We start from the raw sequence: 12,034 nt of genomic DNA, 5'->3' as shown, positions 1-12,034 counted from the left end.
GTGCAGAGAGTGCTAAGTAGTTTTTGTCCTTCTCGCTTGATGATCTCAGGGTATATGCCGTAAAACCCAGCTGATTTGCCATCCTGTAACAACAGCACTGCTTTGCAGATTTCATCTGAGTCAGGGCATCTGTCCATCCAGTGCTGTGTCGGAAACTGCTCCAGGATGATTATTGCTAGTTCGTCAATATCTGGCATCTCGTTTAGCAATGTTTTGAAATGCTCAGTCCATCCTTTTAAAAGCTCGCATTTGTCAGTGAGGAGAGTGGAATTGTCGCTTGCAAGTAGTTGATCGGGATGGCTTACATTTGGATCCAAGACTGCTTTCATACTCCCATAGAAAGCCTTCATGTCATTGGTGTCAGCCAGAATCTGTAGTTCAGCAGCTTTAGCCATCCACCAACTGTTCTTAAGTTCCCTACATCTGCTCTGGAGGTTGCTGTTTGCCTTAGCATACTTTGCTTTGATGGATCTAGTGTTTCTAAACAACATTGAACTTCTTGCAGCGTTTCTCTGGTTGATGAGTTGCTTGATTTCTTCGCAGTTCTCATCGAACCAGTCCTCATGGCATTTCCCGACCAACCCGAGGCACTCTTTGGATGTTTCATAAACAGTTTCTTTGAAGGACAGCCAATCTGAGTTTACATCGGTTGGTTCAGCAAGTCTCTCATTGAGAGCATTCACCAGCTCTTCTCTTACATTTTGACGTTTCAAGCCGTTGATATCCAGCTTCTTAGGGGGGAAGGGGTTCTTTATCTTTTTTTTTTGCGTCTCAGTTTGAATCTCGTTTGTGTCCGGGTCATAATATGGTCAGTGTTGCAGTTTGCTCCCCTCATGGCTCTCGCGTCCAGGATATCTGGGAGGTCACGTTGACGAGTGATGACGAAGTCAATGAGGTGCCAATGTTTACTTCTAGGGTGCATCCAGGAGTTCCTGTGAACAGGCTTGTGTTTAAAGAAGGTGTTGGTGATGCAAAGCTGATGCTCAGTGCAAAGTGAAAGGAGGAGCTCCCCATTTTAGTTGACTTTCCCGCATCCATACTTCCCTAGTGCTCTGGCCAAGTGATATAATCCTGTCCTACCCTGGCGTTAAAGTCTCCCCTGAGTATGATCTTATCAGATTTTGGTACGGGTGCAAGTGTACTGTCTAACTGATGGTAGAATATATCAATAGTTTCCTGAGAGTTTGTCATAGTCGCAGCATATACAGCTATCAGGGTCTTCTGATAAAAGTAGCCTGAGTGTAATCAGCCTGTCATTTATCGTATGGGGCACTTCTATCAGTTTAGTCACTAACTCGTTTTTTATGGCTAGTCCGACACTGGACTCACTTCTCTCACTGGAGGCCTTGCCATTTCAGTAAATAGTGTAGCCGGACTCTCTAATGGAACCGCTCTCTTTGAACCTGACTTCACTCAGGGCAGCAATATCGATGTCATATTTTTCTAATTCGCACGATATAATCGCACTTCTTCTTTCTGGTCTTGCCGAATCAGACCTGTCAAGCATCGTTCGTATGTTCCACGATGCAAACTTGAAGTTGGGTGTATTGTGGGCCTTATTGTCCTGGGCGACGCCCTGCCAGTATGAGTTCTTTTTCTGTTTTCGTTTCATGGTTCGTAAGGATTTTGCTGACAAGATAGTTTAAGGATGAAGTGGGTTTTGTCAGTTGCCATTTCACCCCTCTACTCCAATGGGGTACGCCAGACTGGCAAGGATTGCCCAAGACGAGTCGGCAGCTCATTGGTCGCAGTGACTAGCCAGAATGAGTGTTATCAACGTTCTCAAATTGGTTTTTCTGTCTGGCTTGAGCTTCCCATAGATCCCTGCACTGTTAGCCTGAAGTTCAGTTTCCAGTGGCGTCCGCCTGGAGGCCAACACAGAGTCTTGACTGGCAGCTACACTTCCGTACATCTGTCAAGCCAATGGGGGATCGGTTCCGCGGTGGTGGTGGATGACAGACCAAGAGATACACTGGATCGCGTTATGGAACCGATCGCGCGCGCACACACACACACACACACGCATATACACACACGCATGTGTATATGCGTATACCCGCAGGCACCTATATTCATAAACACACAGAAAAACACATCCGTATCCATGCACCAACCAGCATACGCCTATGTACAAATATATGCATAAACACATATATACACATCTTAAAAACCTCCATGAACCCGCATAGATGCACAGATGTACCCGTATATTTACAAACACCCACCCAACAACATATACATCGACAGATCCAGGGAAACTTCTATTATAAACATTCAGTTATAAACAATCACACCACCCATGCGACCGGTGCTTATAGGCACGCGCGTGCGCACGCCCACACACATATATATGCATGATGCTAGTTGGCCGTTGACCCGCCAAAAAAGGAGGGTTCGTACGCCCTTTGAAAGGTCTTGTTTTTAATCCTTCTGGGAGACTAGCCATCCTCCTCACCAGACAGGCTAGTGGGGGAACCGGTTTAGGTAGTACTAGGTTACATGGTACCAGTAGCATATGACATGAATTGACAAAAATTATATATACATTATATATATATATATATGTGTGTGTGTGTGTGTGCGTGTGTGTGTGTAGTAGTAGTAGTAGTAGTAGTAGTAGTAGTAGTAGTAGTAGTAGAGATTTAGAAGGCTATCACAATGCAAGAATGAATAATAGTCGGTGTTGGTGAAAGAAGGCGAGGACAAGTGGCGATTTACAAATCAATAAGTACATACATATATGTCTATATATACATATATTTATTCAGTTGTATTAAATACAAATGTCTTGTTATGTCTGCAACAATATCCATTATATTTCGGGAAAAAATTCCCCTTTTCAAATGGTGGACGTGACAGATCGATTCAAAACATGCTAGATGATGGAGCTCCATCATCTAGCATGTTTTGAACCGATCTGTCTCGTCTACCATTTGATAAGGGAATTTTTTTCCGAAATTATTATTGGATATTGTCGCAGACATAACAAGACGTTTGTGCCTAATACAACTGAATAAATATATGTATATATAGACATATATGTATGTACTTATTGATTTGTAAATTGCCACTTGTCCTCGCCTTCTTCTTACCAACAACGACTATATTTCATTCCTTGCATTTTGATAGCCTTCTAAATCTTTACTACATACCTATCCCACACAATGCTTCAAGCCAACTACACATCAATTATATATATATATATATATATATATATAAACTGCGTCAATCACTTTATTGCAGATTTGTAAAATATTAATATTTCACTAAATATACGTCACAAAAAAATGAAAATTGTATCATCAAATGTCTGTTTTAATGTTAGTTGTTTCCTAGGATTTTATTCAAATCCATGCGATATTCACGAAGTTATGACATTTTATTTATTATCAAGTAATTTATACATTCCATCGCTTTATTGCGGGTCTTTTAAAATGCCAAAAATTGGGCGATTTACGGTTATCGAAAAATAAAGGATTGTTGCTGGACTCGTAGAAGGATTGTTCATCAAAGATTTAGCTATAGAGCTGGAAAGGGTTCCAAGACCAACCCCAACACCAAATCCGGAAAGGATAAGGGCTCCAAGAGAAACCTTTCACATCGTGATATTCGGAAAATTTTTATGGCAATCAACCGAAAGCTAAACAGCACCAGTGCTTCCATTTTTGCAAGAGCTAGAAGTGATGACATTTTATTTATTATTCAGTAATTTATAATGTCCATCGGTTTATTGCAGGTCTTTTAAAATGCCCCAAAAGGGGGCGGTTAACAATTTAACGATTTATAATGATAGAAAAATACAATACTAGAAATTGAAGGCATATTGGCTTCCTGACTTAAAATGTTCCAAACATTAATACTGTTACACTGTTCCATTTGCAAAACTCATTCATGTTCTACAGGGCAGGGAACAAGACGATAAAATCCACTATAAAATAAAATCAAACTCTGCAAACTAGAGATACAAAGAGTTTGAAGAATAAAAGCCTTCTACAAAATAACTTTCATATATGATCGCAATGATGTGGCACTTATCTCAGTGGTAATTTGGCTGTAGGCGAAAGGATACGCAGTAATGCAACCCCAGAATTCCCTTTCCTCTGTCGGCCTCTTTTTCGTCCGGACAGCATGAGGTGAGCACGTATTTTTCTGTCCTTCTGCAAAGTAGAAGAGGAGAGCCCCCTCCTTTCATTATTAGTTAGGTTAGTTAGTTTCATTTTGAATGTTATCAAGGATATTCGTATTAGAATGTTGTTTTCTTTCATTCTAGCCCATAGTTAGAAACTAGACCAAATTGTCAACTTTTCGGTTTATTAAGTGAATGTGTCTATTTATTGTTGACATAATTGGCTTTAGAAAAACCTGGCCTAAAAAGGAAATTCAATGCATAATCGAATAAAATGATATGCCGTAAAACGAAACAACCAAACATATATATATATATATATATATATATATATATATATATATATATATATATATATATATATATATATATATATAGGAAATTCTGTGGGTCCAGAGTGAGTTTACATATTGTTTCAGCTAGGGGAAAAAAAAGGGGAAATATCCAACTAGCATCTTCAGAATTCATAAATTTTTTCACCACGGGTAAATATATATATATATATATATATATATATATATATATATATATATATATATATTCCAATTTTAACAACTAGTCCTTTACTTTTCTATGTTTAAGCTTAACCATATTACTTTTCATGCTCGCATTTTTCTATTGTAATATATATACACTCATATTGTAATATATATACACTCTGCTCTTTAGACTATTGTTCAAATCTCCTTTAAATTATATATATATATATATATGTGTGGAAGTATAAACTAAAAGCCCGATATGAGTTATTATTTCATTCTTGTTTGGCGGCTCAGAGGTCTGGGCTTAACCAATGGAATCAAAGGGAGCTTCGTGATTTTCGGAAAATTTGTATGGAAATCAACCGAAAGCCAAACAGCACCAGTGCTTCTATTTTTGCAAGATCCAGGCAGGCCCGATGTAATGTGTTGAATGAGATGGCAAGAAACATCAAAACTATTCCAAGGTGTCCATTGAGCAAACAACATCGGGAAAAACGAAAGACTTTGGCACAGAATTGCATGAAACTGAATTTCCAACGTGTCCTATTTACAGATGAGACCCGTGTTACTCTTGACGGTCCGGATAGATGGACCAAAGTTTGGAACTCGAACGGAACTCCAACCCCTTACAGAGTTCATCACCAACAAGGAGGCATCATGTTTTGGGCGGGAATCATTAGGGATAAGTTGGTTGGATCATTCCGAGCTCCAGAAGGTGTAAAACTTACCAGCAATGAATAAACATTTGTCACCATAGGTAGATGACCTACCATTGTCACGTCGCTTACAGATGATTTTTATGCATGACAATGCACCATCCCATTCTGCTAGGGCGACTGCAGCCTTCTTTGAAGAAACTCTCATGAGCTGGTCACCGTGTTCTCCGGATCTTAATCCCATTGAACATCTCTGGTCAATATTGAAAAGAGGTGTTTATGAGGGAGGAGAGCAATTTACTTCAAAGGTTTCCCTGTGGAGGAAAGTAGTTGATGTCGCCAGAACCATAACTCCTTTTAAGATCAAACAATTCACTTTTACGGTGGACAAAAGGTTGTTTAAAGTTATTTTTATGGCGATAAATAATTTATTTGATGCTTAGCACATAGGATGTGCTTTTGTTTATTATTGTTTAATAGGAAAATATAATAAAAAGTAAAATTTTCATGATTAGACATTCTATTTTTGCCCTAAAACAACATTGTAAGAGACCTGCAATAAAGCAATGGACAGTGGAAATTCTTTAATAAAGAATAAAATATAACTTTATGAATATCGCATGAATTTCAATAAAATTTTTGGAGAAAACTAACCTTAAAGCAGTCATTTGATCGCCCTTCGGGGCTCGTGGCGCAGTTGATAGAGACGTTGAATCTCTACGGTTCCAAGTGAGAATTGTCTGAAGATAGCGGTTTCAATCCTACCCAAAGCCGGTCAGAGGCTTACTTGAGTGAGACGACAACAACTACGAAAGGCAGTAATTGCAGAGGATGCAGTCAGGAGATTCAGACTCCCTAACCCGTCGCGGTTACCACTTTACGAGGGCCAGAGGAATAGTTGGCCGAAACGTCGTGAAACCACTAAGATGAAGATAATAGTCCGCAATAAATAAAAATGAATATACATATATATACATATATATATATATATATATATATATATATATATATATATAGGCATCACCACTTATCAAGGCCACGAGGCCACTTGAGGATAAGGGTTAAAAAGTGTACAGTAGAAATTGGACAATATAGTAACCGTTAGTAATGGAAATTCGGTAAATTTGTTAACTTATATGGAACGGTTTATAAAAAACTTGTTTACATTAGATTTGAAGACAACCATATTGTAGTCGGCTGGAAAGCAGGAAAACGGGAGACAATTCCATGGGCATTCCGTTCTAAGAAAGAAGCTTTGCTCATGGAATCTACGTTTAGGTTTAGGCACAGATAAAGAGTGGGGGAAATTAGTGACAGTGTTTTCTGCTAGACGGGTGTTTCTTATGAAAGTTTGGCGAGGTGGGGGCTATAGATTGGAGTTCAGACGAGCAATTGCCATGAAAATAACGATAAAACAAAGACAAACTCGCAACATCTCTTCTGTGAGAAAGAGGTTGCAGGGAAGAGAAAAGGACATTCCCTACGAGGCTACGAAGTCTATTCTGAACTCTATCAAGGCAGGACAAGTCCTTTCTAGCAGCTCCTGCCCAAATGTGGCAACAGTACTCCATCCTTGGACGTACCTGGCTCTTATATAGATAGAGAATTGCATCAGCAGTGAGATATCTACTGGATCGATAGAAGGATCCCACCATTTTTCCAGCGGCCTTGGCAACGGATTTGATGTATGTGTTCCATTTTTAGATCAGGAGTAAAGGTCAAGCCCAGAAGCTTGTTAAAACATGAGGCCTCCCCAAGACGAGAGCCATTCATTATTTTAATTGATGCGGATCAAAGCGTATATATATATATATATATATATATATATATATATATATATATATATATATATATATATATATATATATTCTTGCAATGCAGAGCTAACCTCTCTTTAAAAAAAACATGAATTTCACACCCGAGGAAGGTCGTAGTTTTCAACGGCCGAAAAAAAATAACCTGAGATGAGAATAATTGTCCGAATAACTAAACAATAAAAACTCAGTTTTAATATAAATATACAAGATCGATACTTTTATAATAGAAGATCGATAATTTTATAATAATAGAAAATCTATAATTTTATAATAATAGATGATCGATAATTTTATAATAGAAGATCGATAATTTTATAATAATAGAAAATCTATAATTTTATAATAATAGAAGATCGATAATTTTATAATAATAGAAGATCGATAATTTTATAATAATAGATGATCGATAATTTTATAATAATAGATGATCGATACTTTTATAATAATAGATGATCGATAATTTTATAATAATAGATGATCGATAATTTTATAATAATAGATGATCGATAATTTTATAATAGAAGATCGATAATTTTATAATAATAGAAAATCTATAATTTTATAATAATAGAAGATCGATAATTTTATAATAGAAGATCGATAATTTTATAATAATAGGAGATCGATAATTTTATAATAGAAGATCGATAATTTTATAATAATAGAAAATCTATAATTTTATAATAATAGAAGATCGATAATTTTATAATAGAAGATCGATAATTTTATAATAATAGGAGATCGATAATTTTATAATAATAGGATCGATAATTTATAATAATAGAACATCGATAATTTTATAATAATAATAGAAGATCGATAATTTTATAATAATAGATGATCGATAATTTTATAATAATAGAAGATCGATAATTTTATAATAATAGATGATCGATAATTTTATAATAATAGATGATCGATAATTTCATAATAATAGATGATCGATAATTTTATAATAATAGATGATCGATAATTTTATAATAATAATTGAAGATCGATAATTTCATACTAATAGATGATCGATAATTTCATAATAATAGATGATCGATAATTTTATAATAGAAGATCGATAATTTTATAATAATAGAAAATCTATAATTTTATAATAATAGAAGATCGATAATTTTATATTAGAAGATCGATAATTTTATAATAATAGATGATCGATAATATTTATAATAATAGATGATCGATAATTTCATAATGATAGAAAACCTATAATTTTATAATATTAGGATCGATAATTTTATAATAGAAGATCGATAATTTTATAATAATAGATGATCGATAATTTTATAATAATAGAAGATCGATAATGGCTAACATTTCTTGGGAAGTGTTTGTTATTTTGTATACATTTGAGATTAATTATTTATCGATGTCGAGTTGCTCAAGTTGCCACCTTAAAGTAAAAACCGGGCCAATTTTTGTATCTACGTAATTCTAACGCAAATATTACGCTAGTATCACTGCTCCGTGCTTCGGTTTGAAATAAAATTTTCATTCGTTTGTCGGAGTTATTTAAAATAGCGTTTTCGTTGGTCTGTTAGGCTTATATTTGAATTAGTATTTTCGTTGGTCTGTCAGGTTTGGATTTGAAACCATATTTTAGTTGGTCTGTCCCAATTAAGTTTGAAATAGCATTATCTCCACGAAACGTGAAGATCGAATGGACATGTCTAAAGAATACCTGTTCTTTCTTTTTTGTTATCTAGGAAAATCTGTTGGAATAGTGACCACGACTCGCGTCACCCATGCAACCCCTGCCGGGACTTACGCTCACACACCGAAGAGAGATTGGGAATGCGACGCGAATATGCCGAATGACACAGCGAGTTGGTGCAAAGACATCGCAAGCCAATTGGTCGAGGACAACCCCGACATAAACGTATGCTTATAATAAAAACACACACCATTGAAAATTATTGATATTTACTATTATATAAAAGTCACTTTGTGTGTGTGTGTGTGTGTGTGTGTGTGTGTGTGTGTGTGTGTGTGTGTGTGTGTGTGTGTGTGTGTGTGTGAGAGAGAGAGAGAGAGAAAGTTCCTCATTGGTTCTGAAACGGCTGAGACGATCTTTAGCAGATTTCACACAAAGCTAATTTATATGTTTGGCAGTGTTCTTAAATATGTTTTGTACAGAAATTCATCCGATACGTATCGAAAATCTAAAAACTCCGATCTTAAAAATAGTATTTCTTTCTTATAGATGAAAAAAAAAAAGAAGAATTTTTGCAGGGGCATATTTTAAGTTACACCGTTCAGGGGAGATAATAAAATTTCAGCAAATTATTTCTTCTTTTAAAAAAAAAACAGAATTATTGACATCTGGAGATATAGTTCAGTAATAGAACATTCGACTACAGATTAAATGATCCCCCCTGTTCAAGCCCGGGTATAACTCACCACTTTATTTTAATTTTTTTTTTTCTTATTAATAAGTTCAATTTACGATAAAAGCAGAGGTACCATTTAAAATCGACGCAAATCATTTCTTCGTTTACATAATTTAAGACTAAACATTAATCAGGAGTGACTTTTCCAGGGCATTCATCGTCAATCAAGCCCAAATATCAGCTGACATGATATTGTAAACAAACACAGACGGCATTTGATGAACGACATTATCATTATTATTTTTATCATTTTTTTTTTTTTTTTGCGAATTAGTCCACCAGGTAAAAAATTCCTCGTCATATATAAAATTCAATAGAGAATTGATTCTATAATAATACATACGCAATCTGCATAAATTAAACTATCATGTTTAAGCGTATTGTACGACCGGGCAATGCCAAGTGTTTAGATATGTTCAGATAGCATTTATATAAAATAATCGAAAAGGGGCAGGTGTCAAGCAAGGTTTAAAAAGGACCAGACAGGTCAAACAGCTTAATAAGACTACCTTCACGAAATTTAACCTAAAAGCGTCGAATGGTTATAAAATGGGTGATCGATTTACTAGAACGTTGCATTAGAAACTGAGCACCCCTACAAATATTTAAATATTGATATATTTTTTTTAATTTTTCGGTAATCTGGTAGATTAGTGTCCGCTGAAAAACATGTAAAAAAAAAAAACGAAAATAAAAATTATATAGAATGTATTAGATAATAAGTGATTATCTGGCATCTGGTAGGATTACCTGTCCACAACTTGCTAACGTTATCCGCTTGATAGACAGGGACCCGATCCTTGGATTAACCACTAAGGAGGCCGTCTTATCAGCAGTCCAGTTAGTCTGTTATAGAAAACTGTGTTCTTTATAAAAAAAAATGTTTTAGAATCTAAACATTTTCTGCGAAGATAATGGAAGTAGTTCTGAATCTTCCTTTAAAACTTTAGCAGGGAGAACTGACGTTGCCCGGTGTTATATAGTGAGATGCGTTAGGATCAATATAGGAAACCAACTCACATACACACAGACAAAGTTCCTTTTATATAATAGTAATTTTCATGAAATTTAAATTATATTAACAGTTCAGGAGGGAGTATGAAAGTATAACTCACTTAAAACTTCAAATATAAACTTGTTTTTTATGAAATGTAAACTATATATATATAGTTTACATTTCATAAAAAACAAGGTTATATTTGAAGTGAGTTATATATATATGTATATGTATATATATATATATATACATATATATATATATAACTCACTTCAAATATAACCTTGTTTTTTATGAAATGTAAACTATATATATATAGTTTACATTTCATAAAAAACAAGGTTATATTTGAAGTGAGTTATATATATATGTATATATATGTATATATATATATATATATAGTTTACATTTCATAAAAAAACAAGGTTATATTTGAAGTGAGTTATATATATATGTATATATATGTATATATATATATATATATAGTTTACATTTCATAAAAAACAAGGTTATATTTGAAGTGAGTTATATATATATGTATATATATATGTATATATATATATATATAGTTTACATTTCATAAAAAACAAGGTTATATTTGAAGTGAGTTATATATATATGTATATATATATGTATATATATATATATATATATATATATATATAGTTTACATTTCATAAAAAACAAGGTTATATTTGAAGTGAGTTATATATATATATGTATATGTATATATATATATATATACATATATATATATAACTCACTTCAAATATAACCTTGTTTTTTATGAAATGTAAACTATATATATATAGTTTACATTTCATAAAAAACAAGGTTATATTTGAAGTGAGTTATATATATATGTATATATATATATGTATATATATATATATATAGTTTACATTTCATAAAAAACAAGGTTATATTTGAAGTGAGTTATATATATATGTATATATATGTATATATATATATATATATATAGTTTACATTTCATAAAAAACAAGGTTATATTTGAAGTGAGTTATATATATATGTATATATATGTATATATATATATATATATATATATATATAGTTTACATTTCATAAAAAACAAGGTTATATTTGAAGTGAGTTATATATATATGTATATATATATGTATATATATATATATATAGTTTACATTTCATAAAAAACAAGGTTATATTTGAAGTGAGTTATATATATATGTATATATATGTATATATATATATATATATATATATATAGTTTACATTTCATAAAAAACAAGGTTATATTTGAAGTGAGTTATATATATATGTATATGTATATATATATATATACATATACATATACATATATATATAACTCACTTCAAATATAACCTTGTTTTTTTATGAAATGTAAACTATATATGTGTGTGTGTGTGTGTGTGTGTGTGTGTGTGTGTGTGTGTGTGTGTGTGTGTGTGTGTGTGTGTGTGTGTAGTTTACATTTAATAAAAAACAAGTTTATATTCAAAAGAATTCTGTTGTTTATAAATTTGTTTGTCAGTGTGGAGCTGACTACGTTGGCAA

At 33.3% G+C, this 12,034-nt stretch overlaps 1 protein-coding gene across 5 annotated transcripts in view; it reads left to right on the top strand.

The window, feature by feature from the left end:
- The window catches only part of LOC145269035 (alkaline phosphatase-like), a 282,423-nt gene that overhangs the window by 73,427 nt on the left and 196,962 nt on the right, over positions 1–12,034 (top strand). For all 5 annotated transcript variants that reach the window (XM_080124634.1, XM_080124631.1, XM_080124632.1 and 2 more), the window contains one exon: positions 8,797–8,969. In XM_080124634.1, the coding sequence (XP_079980760.1) occupies positions 8,797–8,969 (173 nt within the window). The remainder of the gene's footprint in view (positions 1–8,796; positions 8,970–12,034) is intronic.

Source organism: Euprymna scolopes, chromosome 45, assembly GCF_053919585.1.
Source record: "Euprymna scolopes isolate OS-2025 chromosome 45, ASM5391958v1, whole genome shotgun sequence".
Lineage (NCBI taxonomy): Eukaryota > Metazoa > Mollusca > Cephalopoda > Sepiida > Sepiolidae > Euprymna > Euprymna scolopes.
The sequence above is the reverse complement of the archived record's forward strand: the minus strand, read 5'-3'. Positions and strand labels throughout refer to the sequence as shown.